Raw genomic sequence first — 21,074 nt, forward strand, 5'->3', positions numbered from 1 at the left:
TATATCTTGAGATTGGGTATTTTTCCAAAGTCATGGAATGCCAAACACCAAGAGGAGAGGCATTGTAAGTATGTGTCTCTGAGGGTTTGTTCACTGTAGTAAATGTACTACTCTAGACGAGTATTAAATGTGTCCACACATATGGGTGAGTGTAGATAGTTAATCTCTTTATGCTTGTTTATTTTTATTTCTTATTTCTCTGTGTGTGTGAGAGAGAGAGAGAGAGAGATGTTGCATGTGCTATATTATCTCTGTGCGACTATGGGAACATTCATGTCATGGCATGCTTGATGCTGTGTGTGTTATATTATCTGTGTGTGACTATGGGAACATGCATGTCATGGCATGCTTATGGAGCTCAGAAAACAGCTTTTAGGAGTTGCTTCTCTCCTTCAGCTGTGAGTCTGGGCAATCAAATTTGAGCCCGAGACATGCACAACAAGAGCTTTCCCCACTGAGCCACACTGCCATCCCTATTTCTTTCCCCCTCCTTTTTTAAATTTAAATTACAATCAAGCTTGTTTTACATGTCAATCCCAGTTCTCTTTCCCTCCCCACCCCCTCGCCCCTCACCTACCCCTTATTCCATGCCATTTCTGCTCTCCAGGGAGGGTGAGGCCTTCCATGGGTCATCTTCAAAGGCTGTCATATCATTTGGAGCAGGGCCTAGGCCCTCCCCTGTGTGTCTAGGCTGAGAGAGCATCCCTCTATGTGACGTAGGCTCCCAAAGTCCCTTCGTATACTAGGGATAAGTACTGATCTACTGCCACAGGCCCTATAGATGCCCAGTCCTCCTAACTGACACCCACGTTCACGGGGTCTGGATCAGGTCTATGCTGGTTTCCCAGCTATCAATCTTGGGTCCATGAGCTCCCCCTTTGTCTGGTCAGCTGTTTTTGTGGGTTTTTCCAGCCTGGTCTTGATCGCTTTGCTCACCAGTCCTCCCTTTTGCAACTGGAGTACTAATCATGCACTACTCAGCAAGAATAGAGAAGGACTTACTGATGTGTGTTATTATAGCCTTGGTAAGCATTGAATACCCTCTAAATGAAAATGGCCAGATACAAATGTGTGTGTGTTATATAATTCTATTAATATGAAGTGCCCGTAAAAGTCAAATATCAGATCTCAACAGTTCTTGATGCCTTGCTCATAGCATATTTTGGTTAAACACGGAAGGAAAAATCAAGCCTAGATTTATAACATGTTCTTCATTCCATCTTCAGGGTTGTCATTAACCAAACTATCTCTCTCCATGTAATGGTTTCAAGAAGTCTACATTTGTATTGCTGCATGGCACGTAAGTGTTTCGTTATGCTGAGAGGGGGACTCTGGTGGAGAATACTAACTACACAATAAATTCTGTAAAGAGATCCAGTAGTGGGTTGGGCATGCATTTCAGGTGATTTGCAGGTGGGAATTGGGGACCCTGGGTAGAAAGGAGAGGGAATCCTTAGGAAAGGCAGACAGAGTCAAGCCCTCACCTGAACATCACAGTTGAATGAATCTAAAGACACTGGTCTTGGAAAGGCTCCATTTGCAACTCTGCTCTTCTGCAGGCCTTGACCACCTGACATGACCCTCTCTGCCTTAGTCTCCCAAAGGGCTCCTGGGATTGAAGACTAAGGGAGGCACTTCTATGCCATTCTCTGTGTGACCTAATTGCTACCGAGTCTTGCTCAGGAACTGGCAATCAGAGAGGAAACATCACCTGTGAGAGGTTAGCACTGCCGCACAGCCGTCCCGAACCTCCTGAGTTATTGTTTGCCACAGGTACCGTTTAGAGCAGGGGTCCATCCCAGAGCTGGGCTCGTCCTGAGAGGAAGAGAATACACAGTGATGGTCATTTGATGAACACAGACAGGAATGGACATCTACGATCACATGGATACAGAGCCTGGCAAGGAGGAAACCCTCATTGTGATTTTAACAGGGAAATCTCCATTGGGTTCCCTGCTATACAGGGATGAAGCAGGAAGAGAAGTGACACATACGAGTTCCTGGCTCTACCACTCCTGCAGGGAGTCACACAAGGGGCCTTAATTATTGTTACTAATCGCAAGCCTTCTCATTGTGTCTTACCCAAGGTCTTTGGCCCTCTGCAATGCTTAGTAATGCTAGAGGCAGCACAGAGAGGCTAAAGATGAGAGTCTCCATGGCATGAGGCTTCCACTAACCCTCTTTACACAGTACAGAGAGACCAGGCACTCTGCATGCTTCAATTGCCCTTCATCTTGGTAAATGCCTGGGGGTACCCTATAGAATAAGCACAGATGCTCCCAAGAACACCTAGAATGTCTTGGTAGGATGAGAGCACACAAGAGTGAATGTATGGTGACCTGCCCTAAGAAGACCAAGAGAAATTTCTCAGCCTTGCTCCACTTCTGTGTGATGAGAAAAGATAGGTAACCCTAAGAATTTGTACATACCTGCCACAAGTGGTCCAAGTTGCATGTGCGCATGTTGAGGAAAGGTCTGAATTATTCACCTGACCGACTGCTGAAGGTGTCCCTCCTATAAGTACTCAGACAGTCCTCTAAGAAGACTGCTTTGGATCTGAGACAGCAATTCGAGAGATTTCATGCTGCTATGACACCACGAAATGCACACAGCAACATTACAGTAACAACCTCAGTGTGGTGAAGAGCTGTGAGTTGAGTGACAGGACTTGGAGATAGTCATCTTTGGAAAGCTCAGTGGGCTACAAGTGATTACAAGTAAGAAAGTCAAGAGAATCAGGAAAACAACACATGAACAAAACAGTGGCTGCAAAGGAATTGAAAATCAGGTGTCAGGAGCTGGTGGTTCTGAAGCAGAAAAGTTCAGAAAGCAAAATGATAAGTGTGACAGAGCTTTTCCTGCAGACTGCATCCAGGCAATGAAGGAGCCACAAACACAGACTACTTAAAATTACCCAGTCATGGGAGAAAGGGAGAGAGACAGAAAAGAAGTGAAGAAAGCATTCAGGGGCAGGGGAGGTAATTTACAGCAGTCATTACAGATTGACAGCAGAAGGAGCAACCGCATGATCATATAGCCCAGCAGGTCCACTTGTGTGTACACAGCCAAAGGCAATGAGACGGATGGCAGCTTGCAGGCTTGCGCTAACACATCTGCTGCATCACCACTCACACCGGCCAGTTATGGAAATGCACAACATCAGATGCATGGATTAAAAATGAGGAATTCTAGACAAGGGGGATAGTAAGACACTTGTATAATGACCACAGCAATCTAGATATCAATGTGGACAGGAAATGTTCCATAAGGTTCTACCCGTAGATGAAGAGCTATGGGTAGCTAACTACTGCTGAGAGAGGGAGAATAAATTTTCTTCAGGGGCAAACGTCCTGATAAGTTATCCAATTTCAAGTAGTCATCCCTAAAATGCATATATGAGCAAGACACAAAGCTCAGTAGGGATGTATGGCTTTGGGAAGTGACTGTGTTATGAAGATTCCACCTTCATGGGTGCCATTGGTTTGACTATAAAAGAGGGTGATAGAAAGGTCATCTGCTTTTATATTTGTAACTTTTGTCACATGAAGACACAGCATTCCTTCCCTCTAAAGGAGCCATCTTGAAAATGGATTGTCACCACATACCTGTAAGTGTCCTGATCTAGGACGTCCAACCTCTAGAACACTGAACAATGAGTCTCTGTTCTCTGAGTGACTGAACCTGAGACAACCTGATTGGTGGTAGGAAAAGTAGACAGGCAGGGTCTGTAATCAACAACTCTGTGTTGAGCAGTTAGAATTTCCTCCTCACCAACTGACATCACTAAGTGAGGCAACCAGCTTAGCTGTGGTCATCATTACACATGTGTTTATAGTAAAACAACACATCATATACTTCAGATTTATACAGCTCATATTCATCAATGATGCTTCAGTAAAAGCAAGGGGGCACATTTTCACACCAGCTTAGTTTCCCTTGGCAATCTGGTAAAGCAAGCCAAATGTGATGTTTTAAAAATGAAACTTCTACTTCCATAAACTTTCAGAATGGCCTCCACCAGAAAGATATATGATAGTAGAAAGGACATCATTTATTGAAAAAGAGCAAATAAATTGAAGTTTCTTGGAACCTGAAGCTCTCCTCTTCAATAAACTCCCAAATACTTGTTATCTGAGGCACTTTGAAGAGAAGTCTTGCCCAGCTGTGTGATGCATGCAGGTGCTTTTTGCAGTCAGGAAACACTAAGCATATATCTTTTAAGAGCTTCTGGCTATCAACTTCCCCCAAAGAGGAAAGCATAAGGGGGATGGGATGGGGGAGGAACACTGAACAAGAAAGCAAATGCTTGGCCTTTTCTGAAGATCAAGTGATGTATGTGTACTGATTAGAAAGTAAGAAAATAAGAAGTAGGATCTGGTATTGCTCAGGCAGAAGGTTGAGTGGGTGATTTTAAAGCTTCCTGGTTCCTGGCCACTTCTTCTTGTCTCAGTGGAGAATGTCAAAGGTATTGCTTTAATCTGATGATTTGAACACCACCATCACCACAGTAGCTCCACAAGCACTGGGTGACAAGCTTAATATGGACTATCTAATTTACTGCCTTCAACATCTCCATGAGACAGACACAATTAAGAGTACTGCTTTCAGACAAGGAGACAATGGGCACAATGTTCAAGGACACACTGAAGAACTGTAATAGCACATCTAAACCTGGTCACTTGGTCGCTGTGCCATAGTTCTGAGCACTCGGGACTAGTGGGAATGGGGGTATGTGAAGGAAGAAAACCTTGGGTACACAATGAACCAAGGAAATGTCACCAGATTACAGATCTTTTCAGTGGAATGAGGAAACACACCATGAGTGTAAGAACATCTGGTCAGAAGCAGATAATGCCAGTGACCTCTCAACACAGCCTGTCTCATCTTGACAAGATAGTGTCATAGCAGAATAGGGCAAGTGATTATAGATGATGGGTGGGTAGATAGATAGATAGATAGATAGATAGATAGATAGATAGATTCCATGATAACAAGTAAATAGTCCTGATCCTGAACCTTTTAGTAGCAAGCAGAGTTTCTAAGATCCAACCAGTAGATGACAAAATCATTTTCTAACACAATTCTGCTGCATCTCCATTAACTTCCCTGGGGAAATGTTGTTTTCATGTATGAACAACATAATAAGATCATTTTTATTTCCTAGACTTTGAATTCCCCTGGGGCTGTCTTCAAAGGTGAAACTCTGGGTGGATATGGTGTTTAAATTCTTATCAACAGCACAGGAAGAATGTTCTTCACTTGTTTAAATGCCTGTGCACAGTTAGAATGGTTTTTAAATACACAGCAATTGACTCTGTGTATTGATAACCAATCTCCTCCCCCTAGATAAGGTAACCTAAATTAGCTATTCCCAGAAAGATGAGAGACTGCCCTTACCCAAGGCCATGCTCCTGCTTCATCCTTTGCTGGAACGCCTGCCTTCCTCTGTGCCCATGATGCATGGATGTGCTAGATAGCTTTCCATCAGTATAACAAATACCCAAGGCAATCAAATTATAAAGAAGGGCTGCTTCACCCAACTTGATTTTAGATGCTCAACCCAGAGTTGTCCCTATTGCTTTTCTGTGAAGACAGGGCAGTACATCACAGCAGGCAAGAGTGTTTGAGATTTCTCTTCATGACCAGAAATTGAAAAAAAGAAAGAGGAATGAGCTAGAGTCTTCCTGCCCACTTACAACACTCCTACAATGTCCTAAAGACATGTTGCTAAGATCCCTTAGAGCAGCAGTTCTCAACTTGTGGGTCTCCACCCCAACAGGGGCCTTGTATTATATATACCGCACAAACTACATTATGATTCATAACGTGGAAAAATAGTTATGACGAGGCAACAAAATAATTTTATGGTGAGGAGATCACCACAACATGAGGAACTGTATTAAAGGGTTACAACATTAGGGAGGTTGAGAACCACTGTCTTAGACATTCTACTACCTCTCATATCAGTAAGACCTATAAAAGAAGCTGTTAGCACATGGATTTTAGGAGATGCTAAACTAAACACAGCAAATTCTGATGCCCATCCTCATGATTCACCATGGGCCTATGTCAGGATAGCTACAATAAATATGAACCCATAAGCAGACTAAAACTTCAAAGCAGTTTGTCAGAGGAAATAGTCTTCATAAGGAAGAGCACACCAATTAGTTATCCAATAGCAAGTGATCAGCCCTGAAAACATATACCATACAAATTACTTTACACATTTTATCATGTTATATTTGAAAATATGTATGCATATAAATATGCATACGTGCATGCAATAACAATTAAGGAGAAAAGATGACATAGATTTAAAAGGAGGGGTATATGGGAGGATTTGAAAGGAGGAAAGAGAAAGAAATGCTCTAATTTTATTATAATCTCAAAAATAAACCAAAACTAAACCTAACTAAATTAAAAGCAAAACATGCATCTGTTTTCAGATAAAAGGTGAATGCTATTATTTCAACATTCATTTAATGTTAACATTTTTATGTGAATCTATCATAAAAAGGTCTGATTTTTGTAAAATAGCACTGGTATCTTCTAATATGTTTAAGAATATTCACTTAGGTCAGTGTCTACTAATCCAAACAGTTGATGTCTCAAGTCCTGAAGCTCTGAGAGAAGTTCAGAAAGTTGAAATAAATTCAGCATGTTTCCAACATCAACTCAACACTGATATTTCAGCTACTCACCAATAACAGAATGTCAGGCTTCCCCACCAGAGCCAGGGCGGTGGAGAGCTTCCGTCTGGTGCCTCCACTGTACATGGCCACAGGTTTGTCCACGTGAGGTGCAAGGTGAAGGCGCTTTACCAGGTCTGCAGCCACCTGAAAGACAAAATCTGTCCATGAACCTTTCTCTGTGATGCCCATTTGAGCTGGGTTGCTTCCTGTCTCCTCCAACTATACCTGTGTTCTTCTGGCACAGGGACCAAAGGCCTTCCCCATCCCACTTCACTTTATGAAAAAGGGAACAACAGGGAAAGAGCATGGGGAAGAGAGTCCCATGTCTGTGGACACTTGGGATGACCAAACATGGGTCTGGAGGTCAGAGGACTCTGAATCGATGCTAAGTCCAGATGAGCATCTGCACTCAGATGAGTAGAGTAAAGGGGGCCCAAAGGAAGACTCAGAAAGTGCTGGATAGGAAAAAAAATAACAAAAACGAGGTACCAAACCCTCAAGGGAAATGACACAGAATGAGGGAAATAGGCCACTGATAGCATCTACACATTTAGAGTTTATTCAGTATGCAGACTGAAGAAATATGGGACCAGTTTCTTCTTCATAGCTTCTGGGAACTATCTGATGGCTTCATGAGGGTGTGATTTCATTCAGCAGAATCCACACACATCCTCAGCCACTTCAGTTACCTTTGAAGCCCTCACGCTCATGCTCACAGCTTCTCTTCTCTCCACCATGCCACTCTGTGTCTTACCACACATCCTGGGAGCTCGCTTACCCTTAAATTTTAATGCAATCGCCATCCTCCTTGATGTGCATCAAGTGAGTCTCTAAGACTACACGTAGCTTGTTCTTCCCCAGCATAATTTGCCCTAAAATACTTCTTATCTCTTTGCAGTTCTGTCTCTTATGTGAGACCCAAGCTAGGAATTTTGTCTGTTTGTTTCCAACTGTCCACACAATTTTTAAAAACACATACTTCATATAGTTGCTGTATGAATAAGAATATACACACATTAAGGTATTAATGCAGATATAAATGCAGGGTTTTTTCAGATATGGTCACATAACCAAACTAGGGAGGAACATAACTTAGTTCAAATTTACAAGGATAAATTATATAGAACTATGAGAGTTGTTAATTGTGTATTTTAAAGCACCAAATAAGACAGTATTAAGCTACTATATATTTTTATAAACATATAAGATATGTTTATAATAATATGATGATCATGATATGTCACAAACCTCAAAAACTTTTGGATGATAATATCTTTAACTTAAATTATCTAGTCTGTATTTGTGTGGCTTCAAAGAAATTCATTAGATAAGCTAAAAGACACAAGTGCTGATCTGTACTCAGACAGTGTAAGTCAAGGGAAGAGAAGTCAAGGCCCAAGAGGCAGATACAGAATAAGTCTTCAGTCTCCCACAGTCTTTAAGAAAGCCATCTCAAGGTCAATCCCTTGTTCTCAATGAAAATATTCAAGCTATTTTCTTCAGACTGTCTCACAGGAAACCTCCCTTCCCCTGTATTCATTTAGTCCAATTATGTCAATTAAAATAAATTGAATAAAAGCCTTTTAAAGCAAATAAAAACTTCAAAATATTTTATCCATGATTAGCAAACAAGCATAAATAAGTAATTGGGGGCCTGCAGCAAAAAGGCTAAGGCAGGCAGCCTGTGCTGTGGAGTTTAGCGACAACCCATGGTACCCATGGAATCACAAAGCTGAAGTGTGAGCCTATCCTGGGTGGTGTTCATAGGGACGATGGAGGGAAGAGGCAGGATGCTTAGGAGAAGCTTTTGCTTCAGTGTCAGCAGCACTGTGGCCACAGAGATAATCCACAGCTTTAGAAAATACAGACCCAAAGAACTGTGAGACTAGAACAACAAACAGAAATAGGAAAAGTGAAAAATCTGATTATCATTTTAGAATTATGAAAAGATTCAGTATGTATGTGCATTACAAACATTTATTGTGATATACTGTATTTTATTCAATAGAGGAATGAAAAGAGGCTAATAAAGTAGAAAACAAAGCAAAACAATGATGAAAAGCCCTGGTTTTATACAACATGCCTCAGAGTAAATACATTCTTAATAAATTTGCCAAATGCTGTTGGTTACTTTTATGAAACCAGATAATGTTTGTCATATTTTCCTAATTTCACAAAAGGTTAAATAGTGCAGACTACAAATCCCACAGCAGTTAATCATAGAGAAGATTCCTGAATGTGTAGGAACAAATGTCTGATCTAATGCTCTGTGAATGTCACTTTCAGAAAATAAACAAAAATGATCTAATAGGAAGCATTCTGCTGCCATCTTTTCTGTGCTCTGTGCCACAATCAAAATAATGGCAAATGTAATGACCTGGAAATCAAGGCTGGCAAAATGCTTCCTAGACCCCAAAATGTCATTAGTCACAAAATTCTCAGTTATTGTCCCAGAATAACAAAATGTCATAAGTCACCTGAAATTACACATGCTTTTCTCTTAGAAAGCTCTAGAAAGTGTGCCACATTTAGAGCAGAAGACTGGAATTCACTATTTTATTGTCCAGGCTGCAATACATTCAGCCCAGTAGAACTTTGTAAAATATCCTGTGGCCAACATAGATTGTTCAGAAAAGCATACACACTCAACAGATTCCTGAGCCCAAAATTGTCCATGTGCAAGTGTGATGACCATATCAAAACAGTTCTGTGAAATTTAAGATGAAAATGAGATACTGAACAGGAAAAAGAAGCCAAGGATTTCCAAGGAAAAGGCCATCATGTGACCTTCTCTCTGCCAGTGACCTCCTAGACAATTATTCTTCTTTCAAAACTTAGCTTGTTTCAAAACCCACAATGCATGGGAAAAAGAGGGAGCCATTGTAAGTTGAATGAGAGATCTGGCACTAGTGAGATCTTCACAGATCTACAAAAATGACACCAACTATCAGTAAGGCTAACTAAAATGCCCTCCCTTGATAATGATGACTATTTTATATGCCATCCTAGAACCCTCATCCAGTGGCTAACAGTAGCAGAGGAAGACACCCTCAGCTAAAAACGGAACTGCGCTCCTGGAACCCAGTTGCAGTGAAGGAGGAATGATAAGCAAAGGAATCAAGACCAGGCTGGTGAAACCCACAGAGGCAGCTGACCTAAACAAGGGGGAACACATGGACCCCAGACTAATGACTGAGCCCAGCATGGGACGGATCCACACACGCCCCCCTCCCAAACTTTGGGTGTCAGAGAAGAGGCTTTGGCAATTTAAGGAACTTTGGAGAGTAGATAAGTATTTTTCTTGGCATACAAATGGACTCTGGGAGCACATGGAAGGATGCTTTCTCAGCCTGGACATATGGGGGAGGACCTAGGACCTACCGAGATTATATGACAGACTCATATTCCTCATGGAAGGCATTACCCTCTCTGGAGAGCAGAAGGGAGATGGAATGGGATGGAGAGTTGGGAGGAATGGGGGGCTAGGGGAGGAGGGGAGAGAAAAGGAACTGAGAGTAATATGTGTAAAAAGTTAAATAAAATATTTTTAAAAAGAAAATTAAGATGTAAGCAATGTCTACAAAGATGGTGCTGAAAGCAACACTCAGAAGTACTCTTAGGGCTGGGAGAGATAGCTTGGCATTTAAGAGTGCTAGCTATTCATCCAGAGGTCCTGAGTTCAATTCCCAGCTACCACATGGTAGTTCACAACCATCTATAGTGGGATCTGATGTCTTCTTCTCGCATAAAGTTATGCATGCAGATAGAATACTCATACATAAAATAAACAAACAAATCTTTTTTGTAAAAAAAGAAAGGAAGTAAGAAGAACGGAATTAAGGAAGGAAGGAAGCCAGCAATGGGGCTGTTGAGATGGCTCAATGGGTCAAGAGTTCTGGTTCTTCAATTCCTAGCAAGCACATGGTGGCTCACAGTCATCTATTGTGAGAGCCAATGCCCTGTCCTGGCATAAAGTCATACATGCAGACAAAGAATCCATACATATAAAATAAAATAAAATAGATCATTTTTAAAAAGATGTATTTCAAGAGCAATGTGCAGGTATTTACAAAGACAGGACCAGTAAGGCACCTAGTCCTATCCCAGAGATGATCAAAATGTAGATTTTACCAAGTTTCATCCCAACTTGAAATTTTGTTTGAATATATTAACTCAGGAAATATCAGAAAATTATCTTCCCCTGGACTTTCAAACTATAAATGCATTCCAGAGTCATTTGGCTCTGATTTGATACCAAATGTCTCACGAAACTGGTCAGCTGAATACAGGCTTAAAGTATACCCTTTGCATAAACTGTACAGCGTGACTACGAAACTGGAAAGGAGCCTTTCAACAACAGAGCCTAAATCCAAGTCAAATGAAGGGGTAACCTTTTCTTGCCTTAGTAAACATTTAAGGTTTGCAAGTGTAAAGGACAAGACTATAGATAGAGCAGATCAGTGAACTTGGAATAGGTGGACTGAGTGCCCTGGAGTATAGGCAGAACTCAGTACAAGGCCTGAGTTGGAGGGCAGGAGAGAAAGAGGAGAGGACTGTGAGGATGAGGCAGAAAAGACTTTTCAGCGAGCATAGGAGGCCTCCTTGAATCAGAGGGCACATTGGCTGACTGTCTATATTTCCAAAGACAAGAGGGAAGCCTGGAGAAGAAAACTAATTTGAGTGGCAGATATATTAGGTGGTGAAAATGACTCTTTTGTATCTATGGCTCAAAGCTTGAACAGAAGTAGCCTTCTGGCCCCAGCTCACTGGAGCACAATGGAAAACAAATAATTGAGAAAAGCTCCAGGCTAGAGTAGCCCTATAGTCACTGAGTACAGTTTCTGTTTCCTTGATCGCACCAAAATCTGGAGAACTAAGCCTGAGATATCGATGATGGAAGATATTTTGTTCTAGTCCACTAGCAACAGTCAGGGTGGTGTCAGTCAAACCCTGTGCTCCAGAGCTGTTACCTGATCATTCTGTCTTTCATTTCCCCAGGTTGTAAAGTCAGGAAATCCCATCATAACTGCTTTGGTCAGTGTGTGAGACAGGCATACAGAAAAATAGTAATGTGTCACTTATGAACAGTATCCATTCTGAGAAGTGAATCTTCAGATGCTTCATTCACGCTGTGAACCTCAGAGAACTCTCTCCCAATCCCAAGTAGTAGATGTCAATCACTGGGCATGGATATGACCTCTCAAAACAATCGAGACATATGATAAATACAAGGTTCATGAGGCTGTTGTCAGGGTATATGGTTGTAACCCATTTTTGTAAATAGAAATAATCCTACACAACTAAAACGCACTATAGTGCAGCGAATATATACACCAGCAATAGTCAAGCATGATGTACAGGAGTCATTTATACAGCTAATGACAGAGGTTTTTTTTAACATCACCACAGTCACACAAGGGATGTGCCATGATGCAATTTTAAGGTGGCTGTGGTGGCCTCAAGCTACTGGGATTTTTCATGGTGATTTTGTAACCTCACCATTATTGGATCCATGGTATACTAAACATTAAGATATGGCTCATGACTACATTTACTAGATCATCATTTTGTGTTACCTAACACTAATATCCTCTAATAAGTACCTCAGAACCCTATGCTTATTCTGTATTTCAAATGATCACACAATTTACAGTAGTGGGAAATTGGCTCAGAGAGGCACTGGGTCCTTTAGGAATATGTAGAAAATGGGCTGATCTATTAAAATTGCTGAATGAGCATGTAGCAATGCCATCTGCATAATCTGATACCACTTCATGAAAGAAATAAAGCTAGTTCCTAATTGGTGAGCATTATAGTGACTTCTCGGTGGAGGAGTTAAGAACACAGACTAAAGGACAGTGGACTATCAGAAGGCAATTGCCTGGGTGGCAGAGAGCACCAAGCTTATTAAGGGAGACTTCATAGATGCATTCACCCAGACAGAAGGGGCAAGCTTATAGCCACTGCCAAGAATCCACCTCTTCAATCAAAAACTAACAAGAGGGAACTGACAGAGAAAATGCCTATTAAAGATAGAGCCAAACATTAGGAATGAATGCTTAGAGCTGTTCAACTTCATGTGGTAGATCTTCTGCAAGGTAGTCTGTTAACTTTGTTTATTAAGATGGGAGGTAGGTCAAGAGTTATGGATCTGAACAATGAAATGGAGAGCTTTTATTCTGGTTTTGGAGCAGTTATAAGTTATGGAACAGAAGTAAAGAAAGACTACAGCATTACAAAAACAACATAGAAAAGGAATTGTCATGGACCACTAAGGGCAGTGGTTATTGGCTTTGTCAACTGTGAATCTTAGGAAGTTCCGACACATATAGACTCTGACTGATGATACGCCAATAAGCTCCACCCCATTTTGTCCTGCTTCTTTTGCAGAACTAGAAATTCCGCCAGCACTTCACATACTACAAAAAAGCGTGCAAAGGGTAAAATGTCCCTTGAGCATCTTCCATTCTGATGCATTTCTATCTTGAATTCCTCTGAGATGTCTGTCAAGGCTGTTATCTCTGGTCTGACCACTGCTTGCATCAAGAGAAGAGACAAGTCTCCCCTGCCCAGTGTCTCACCTGCTCTCCATCACTCTCAGGTAGCATGCAGGGAGGCCTGAGAGTTCTGGCAGTTGTAGGTGCTTCATTCTCCTGAGACCACCCAGAAAGCTACTTCTCAAAGGAAACTGTCTGCTTACTTCCAGGGGAGCTATCCACTCCAATAACTCTCAAGTTCCACAAGCACTGTTTCCAGGCTTGCAGTATTTGTTCCTGACCTCAAGTCCACAGGCTGGGAAATATACAAACATTTATAGGAAAAAGAAGTAAGCTTAGAGATACAAAGTAACAGAGGATATTATTTTTGCTTATCTCCTTGCATAAAACTCTCACTGACACATTTTTAAATATACAATATCAATACAAATTTTAATGTTAGAAAATTACTTCTTTGAACTTGTCTGGTGATATGACTTCCTGTCTTATCCTGGGTAAGAGAACATCTTTGGAGTCATAGTTGATGAAACAGCATCTCTAGTGGCTCCTTTTCCTCCGGAAAATGCCAAGTTTGCTTACCTCTGGAATGTACTGCTTTGGAATCCCACGGAGGCTGCAGTAGTATTGGAGATGTTCCCAGCCAGTCAGGAGCTCATCCAGGGCATCCTGCTGTGGACAGTAGCCAAAGAGAATGCCCACTTTGCCAGCAGATGTCAGATCCACCATATCTCTGCAGACACAAGTAGGAACTAGCTGACCAAAGGCTTCATGAATACACATCAACCCATCCCTTAAATCTAACTCATTGATCTCAATTGCTCTACTATGTTTCCTATAGCTAACAATTTTGCACAAATACTCTCATCTAATGACAAACGAGGGGTATCAGAAAATGCCGCACCAAAGTATGCATCCCGGACCATGGACTATGCAGCTAAACTTAGCCTAATTAAAACAGCAAACTCCAAGAAAGTTGTTTAATGTCCCTAGCTCTCTGATAAACTTCTCCTTTGTAAAGGACATGCCAACTTGCGAAGAAATCTCTGCACTTGCTACTTACAGGGACTGCTCTGATCACCTAGAAACACAAGGAGAGGGGACTACTTTGCAAGACACGTTCTCTCCTCCTCAGTACACACCTTCCAAAATCTCCAATCCCTTTCCATTTGATAACACATGTGTATAAGCCTCTTTGTTCTAGCTCATCATTTGATTCTCCCTCTCTCCTATCCATCTGTGGCGGTCTGAAAGAAAATGACCCCCAAAGGGAGGGACACTAATAAGACGTGTGGCCTTGTTAGAGGAAGTGTGACACTATTGGGGTTGGCTTTGAGGTCTCTTCTGCTGAAGCTTTGTTCAGTGAGACCCTCAGACCATTTCCTGCTGCCTGCAAGTTGTCGGAATCTCAGCTACTGCGTCGGTTCTGTAACTGCTCTCTGCTGTATGACTGACCCTCTGAAACTGTAAGCTACCCCAATTAAATGTTTTCCTTATAAGAGTTGCCATGGCCATGGTTTCTCTTCATTGCAATAGAAACCCTAACTAAGACATATTCCTTCCATTTTTCTTTTTTCCTCCTCTGCTTCTTTTTCTATATTTTTATCTCTACATATAATTACATGTAAGCGATTTTTTGTAAAACCGTTGTTTGTATATATGCAATCAAGTATGCCTTTGTTAGTTTAAATTCCAGGGCCCTAGCAAAGAGCCTAAGATGGTAGAGTACTAAGCTGCTTCTTTCTTCCCAGTAGCAACCAATGAGCCCAGCACACTCATGGGTTTATGTGTGTGTGTGTGTGTGTGAGAGAGAGAGAGAGAGAGCATATAGTGTATATGTGTGTATGTGTGTGTGTGTGTCTAGCACTGAGCTTCATTTTTAGCACATGATATATTCTAAATAATGGCTAACATAGCAATGTTTCCACAAAGAAACTAAACTGTAGATAATTAATATATCAATCCTTAAAATTTAGTTGAAGCTTTTATAATTCAAGCATAGCAATTGTACATAAATTTTCACTGAATATATGAAAAGTAGAAAGAGTTAATGGGCCAAATTGCAAAGGTCATCATAAGCTTCCATATCTCATTGTCCTTCTCACAATGCTCCCTTTCAGATCAACATGCACCAGCATGACAAACTCACTATAATTGATCTAATAGCTAAGTCCAGTATTTAAGGCAGGTGTGTAATGTGTGCTATAGTTATATTTTATAATGCACCATATCAGGTGTACACTATTTAAAGGAACATAATCTCACTCACTTAAAGTCTACCAAGCCCCTTCTAGTCTTCCTGCCAAGCTTTGGGAGCATTGGTGTTCTTGTTCTTTGTGACTTTTCCTTTGTCAAAATGTCACAGAGTTGAAGGAACACATGGAACACATCATGGATTCTTTCTCTTAACAACATGCACTTAGGTCCAGTATTCTTGTGAAGTCCCTGAATTTATACATTGAAAGTTAGTCTTCAAAGTAATGGTAGTAAGAAATGGCAACTTTGAGAGGAGGATTAGGTCAGAAACACAGGGGTCTCAAAAAATGGGTGATTGTGATGTTTAATAAGAATTAATTTGACTGAATTAAAAATAATGAAAAAATGGTCATGAGTTTGAAAATAAGCAATGATGAATTTTTGGGAGGGTTTTGTCAGGCAGAAATGCTGTGATTATGTTATAATCTCAAAAACAAGAAAGGAAAAATAATAGTAAATAAATAAATTAGATAGGTAGGTATTGGGAAAGTGTTATTTCTGAGTGTGTCTGTGACAGTGTCTCCAGAAAATCCCTGGTTCAGGGAGGCACACTTAAAGCAGGAGAGTGTCGCCCACCTGCTTGAGGGCCAGATGAAGCAAAAAGGTAGAAGGCCTTCCCTCCCTTCTCCCTTCCTCTTTTCTTTCTTCATCCTCTCTCCTTATCTCTTCAACTCTCCTCTCCTCTACCATTCTTTCCTTCCCAGAGCTGGCATATTCTTTCCCTTCTACCCCTGGGTACGAGAGCACTATGAGAACACTCTAGACTTCAGAAGGCTGAAGTAGAGCCAGCTGATCACTGGGTTTTCAGGTTAGAGGCCTAACATCCATTTCCCTGGCTCTGGTTTGAGGACTTGAACTGAACCATACTACTGGCATCCCTTAGTATTCACTTTATGAATGGCAAATGGCTTGTTGTAGGACTTCTCAAGCTCTACAATTCACATAGTGCAATACATTTCCTCTCTTTTCCTTCCCCTCCTCCCTCCTTCCCCTTCCTTCCCTACCATACTTTGAAATATTCTGACTGGTTCATTGCTCTTACAAAGGCCACCTGGGGGATCTCATAGTCCAGATTTTCCTTCTACCATGGAAAAACACAGCAATAAATCCTCATCTCTTAAGCAGGCAGTCTTCACCTGACCTATGTCTGGTAGGATCTTGTTCATCCTGCCGTGTGTAATAATACTATGTTTGTAACAAAGTCATTCTCATGACATGTGTGTCCTTTACTCATACTTGAATAGGAATGAGACTGTCAAGGATGATGTCCTCTTGAATTTGTAGTCTGACAAAAAATAAATACATTTTACATCATGGGGGTATTTGTTTTTTCACGCAAAAATACAAAGGTTGAATGAAAATGCAAGTTTTAATAATCCCTGTATATTTAGTTACTAATGCTGGAAAACTAACAGGTAGATAACTCAATAGAATTTTCTATATATACATTAGGCAATGTATATAATTATATATTTATGTAATGTATAATGTATATTTATATGTAAAATATAATGCATATTATATGTGTATAAATAAAATATAATGACTAATATATATTATCTACACATAATTTGTGTGTTTGTATATATGTATATTTATAATCATATGTGTGTGTGTTACCTGTAGCTGCAAGCACGTTATTTTAATTTATTGAGGCGATGTCAACCTGGGATTTGGTTTTTTTGGAAGTCTAAAATGTTTTATAACTAAAAAGAAATCAAATCCTTAATGAAAACTATTCAGAACGTCTTGGCCCATGAGACAGTGAACAACTGAACCAAATGCGGGACACATCCAGGTAAAGCTTAGCCATGGCAGGTGTGTGTCAGAAGAGAAGGTAAAATCACCGAGATAAGCAGCACGTGCTCTCATCTTCCTGAAGCTCGGGTCTTTGTGACAATGACAACTAGAAACAGAAAGTCATTGCTGAGAGGCCATGAGGCTAAGCAGAGCTGATATTATTCTTTAGAGATAAAAATAAGTGTGGAACTGCAGATTCAGACAAGGCCAGATGAGCCCATACACAGGAGAAAATGAAGAGAATCTATAACTGGGCTCTCCTACCTAGGGACAGTGATGGGATGGACAGAAAAAGAAAAATGCAGGCTAGTGTTCCAGTCTCACTGAATGTAAAACTCCTCTTTGAAGTAGAATTACTAGATACTCCTGGAAACAGCAGTGGTAAAGGCACCAGGAACAATTAGACCTTGGCCTTGAAACTTAGTAACAGAATTAGAGCTTGTTACTGTGGAAAGGAAAAGTCAAATGGAAAATTCAGAGAGTTAAAACTTTGATCCCAACATCTGAGAAATGTAACACCTCATAAGCTTCATGAAACCTCAAATATTTTACTATATAACTACGGAAAATTATTTTTCCTTTTACCTAGAAGGCTCAGTAAAAAGTATATGAACTATATTGGAAAATAAAAGAAATGAGACAAAGTAAGCCTAGATCATGAGGAATAACAAAACAAAGATTAAAGAAATAGATAAAATAGAAAAGACAAAGCAATAATGAAAACCTTGTAAGTCACAGGTTAATTCTTTGGGAAGTAAAAATGTCAAGCCTATACCAGCCAAGAAAAACAGAAACAAAACAAACAACAAAAACCCCCAAAGATTCACATGAAAAAAATTGCAGCAAGCATTTCTATTAAGATACAGAAACCGAGACTTATGATACAGCAGCACAAACATCTTTGTGAGGACAAATCCATAGGGGAAAGCAGGTATCTAAGAAAAAAACAACTGAATGTGTCTGAATGAGGGCAAACAAACTTCAACAGATATACAAGGAAAGAGGTTGAATGAGTACTTTTTAAAGTGCTCACAATTTAACCTGAGGACCAGATAATTTCAATAGTAAATTCTAATGAATGTTGGAAGACTAACATCAATCCTTCACAGTCTGTTTCAAACAAAGAAGAGACAACTACAACTCTGAATTAAATTCCTAGGAATCAAAACAGCCTGATAATGAAACCAAAGACATGAAAAGGAAAGAAAATTCTGCAATTTATTAGAACTACAGGCATTCAAATTATTATAAAATACACATTCTCACCAACTAACAATGGGGTTATGCCCAAGTAAACTCAATGTGCACTGAAAATATCATAAGTCAAAATTGCTTTTACTGCCAGCTTTATTTATGCATTTCTGTATTTCTAGCATTCAGAGGTAAAGGCAAGACAATCATGAGCTCAAGACCAGCCTGGACTATATGTTAAGATACAGGCTATTGTAAGGAGATCCTGATCCAGGAGTGGGAGGGGGAAAGCATTACTACTTTTCAATTGGTTGCTGAAGGAACATTATAGCTCCAACTGGTCTACCTTAAACATTCAAATTAGCCTATAGTTGAGCACTATGGAAGTATTATGACTGTATATTACTAGCCTTGGAAGAGATGAAAATTCAAAGTACAGTTTCTAATTAATGCCTATTTCTTTCCTATCACCATAAAGCTGAAAAACTATTTTTAGAATCTAATAAGTCAGGAACCATGTATATAAGGAAATCAAATCCAGTAATACATGAGAATTAGATATAAGTAAGATAAACCCAAGAAAGACAAAGTTAGTTCAGTATGCTAGAGTTAATCATTAAAAACTAAATTAATAGAGAACAAGTATCATATACCATCCAAACAGACAAAATACCACAATGATAAAATCCAAGCTAGAAATAAAACATGTTTATTATATGATACTATTTATAAGAACTTCTCCATTTATTTGGTCCATGTATACAGTTAGACATATCTATAGGGGCAGAAGTAGATTCATGACAATTGATGACGATGGAAGGTAGTCACAAAGTAGAAAGATTAATGTGTGCAGAGTCTGTTTTGAATGTGATAAAATATTCTGGGGTTAAATATTAAAAATCATCATGCAATTATGAATATAACCATTGCAATGTTACATTTATGATGATAAATTCTGAAGTATGTGAATAGAATCTAAATTAACCAAAACAGTATCAGTAAAAGATCAATATACAAATGTTCTATGGAAGTATTTGTATTCCTTCATACCTGCACTACATAGATGGCTCTTTATGCTTGTACCAATGTTGTTCATTCCAATACTTGCCAATAGTAATGAAAAAAATCATCACAACATTCAACAATATGGGTACTAACTACTTCACCAGTGTGAGATTATGGAAAATAATCTACTCATAAAAGACATAGAGAATACCAACTAATGACTGGTCCAATGTGAGGCCAACTCCCAAAAGAGGAGCCCACGAATAACACTGCCTGGAGGGCCAGAAACAAGAAGCTGGGTAGCCCAGAGACCTAGGAAAGAATCAAACAAGACTAGCAAAAAATCAATGAAATGATTCCTAATGATGCTCATAGATCAGTGCCTAGCCCACTTATCACCAGAGAGGCTTTAAACAGCAACTGATGGGATCATATGCAGAGACCAACAGCCAAACATTAGGACTCAGGGAACCCCATAGAATAGAGGAAGGAAGGATTGTAGGAGCCAGAGGGAATAAGGACACCATGAGAACATGACCCACAGAAACAACTAGGCAGGGCTCATACTGACACACAGAGACTGAAGCAGTAATCACAGAACCTTCATGAGTCAGAACTAGTTCCTTTGCATATATAGTATGACTGTGAAGCTTGTTGTTATTCTTGTAGGACTCTTAACAGTGGGAGATGGGATATCTCTGACTCTTTTGCCTGTTCTTGGGACCCTTTTCCTCATACTGAGTTGCCTCATGCAGTCTTGATATGAGGGTATGTATCTAATCTTACTGTAATGTTACGCCACATTTGTTGATAACCCTGGGAAGAGAGTGGATCTGGGGGAGAGGGGATAAGTGGTTGGGTATGACTTGGAGGAGTGGAGGGAGGGGAAAGTGTGGTCAGGATATAGTATGTGAGAGAAGAATAAATCTAAAAAAATCACATTCTAGTTTAAGAGGAGCTGTGATTGGAATATAATGTATGAGAGAAGAATAAATTTTGAAAAATCACAATCTAGTTTAAAAGATATCTCCTGTTTCTATAATGAACATCTTATGTATGATTTATAAAGTTAAAAAGGAAGCTGTGAAAAAACTAATAACATTTCAAATAAAGTATTTATTTCAAGAGAATAACTATTTAAAAGGAATAAGAGCACAGAGGAAAATATTAAAGATATAAAGGTGAATGACAACTTCTAGGACTGTAGTGTCTAGAATAAAACAACTCATAGAATGAGAATAATCAAAGGTCACAGGTACAGGAAAAGGAGCTGGAAACAGAACAAGAAAAAAATCCAGACAAGCACGAAAGCATTAAGAACAAGGAAAGAAAACAGCTACACAGTCACTAGAGTACAGGACTCATCCAGACCCCCTGAATGTGCGTGTCAGTGAGGAGGCCTAGGCAATCTATGGGGCCTTGGGTAGTAGATCAGTATTTATCCCTGGCATACAAATGGACTTTGGGTGCCCATCCACAATGAGAGATGCACTCTCAGCCTGGACTCTTTGGGGGGGGGGGCCTAGGCCCTGCCCTGGATGAAATGACAGACTCTAGAAATCCTCCATGGAGGGCCTCAACCTCCCTGGAGATTGGAGTGGAGATTGGGGGAGGGGACAGGGGGGTTGGTGGGAGG

General features: G+C 40.1%; 1 protein-coding gene across 1 annotated transcript in view; it reads right to left on the reverse strand.

Annotated features, from left to right (window-relative positions):
• Nucleotides 1-21,074, reverse strand: part of Abca13 (ATP binding cassette subfamily A member 13) — a 423,762-nt gene that overhangs the window by 46,205 nt on the left and 356,483 nt on the right. Inside the window, exons 57-59 of the mRNA XM_040746666.1 lie at nucleotides 13,769-13,919; nucleotides 6,702-6,836; nucleotides 1,712-1,815 (exon numbers count right to left, since the gene is read on the reverse strand). Of these exons, the coding sequence (XP_040602600.1) occupies nucleotides 1,712-1,815; nucleotides 6,702-6,836; nucleotides 13,769-13,919 (390 nt within the window). The remainder of the gene's footprint in view (nucleotides 1-1,711; nucleotides 1,816-6,701; nucleotides 6,837-13,768; nucleotides 13,920-21,074) is intronic.

The sequence above is a fragment of the Mesocricetus auratus genome, unplaced genomic scaffold (genome assembly GCF_017639785.1).
Source record: "Mesocricetus auratus isolate SY011 unplaced genomic scaffold, BCM_Maur_2.0 Super-Scaffold_100006, whole genome shotgun sequence".
In the NCBI taxonomy this organism is placed as follows: domain Eukaryota; kingdom Metazoa; phylum Chordata; class Mammalia; order Rodentia; family Cricetidae; genus Mesocricetus; species Mesocricetus auratus.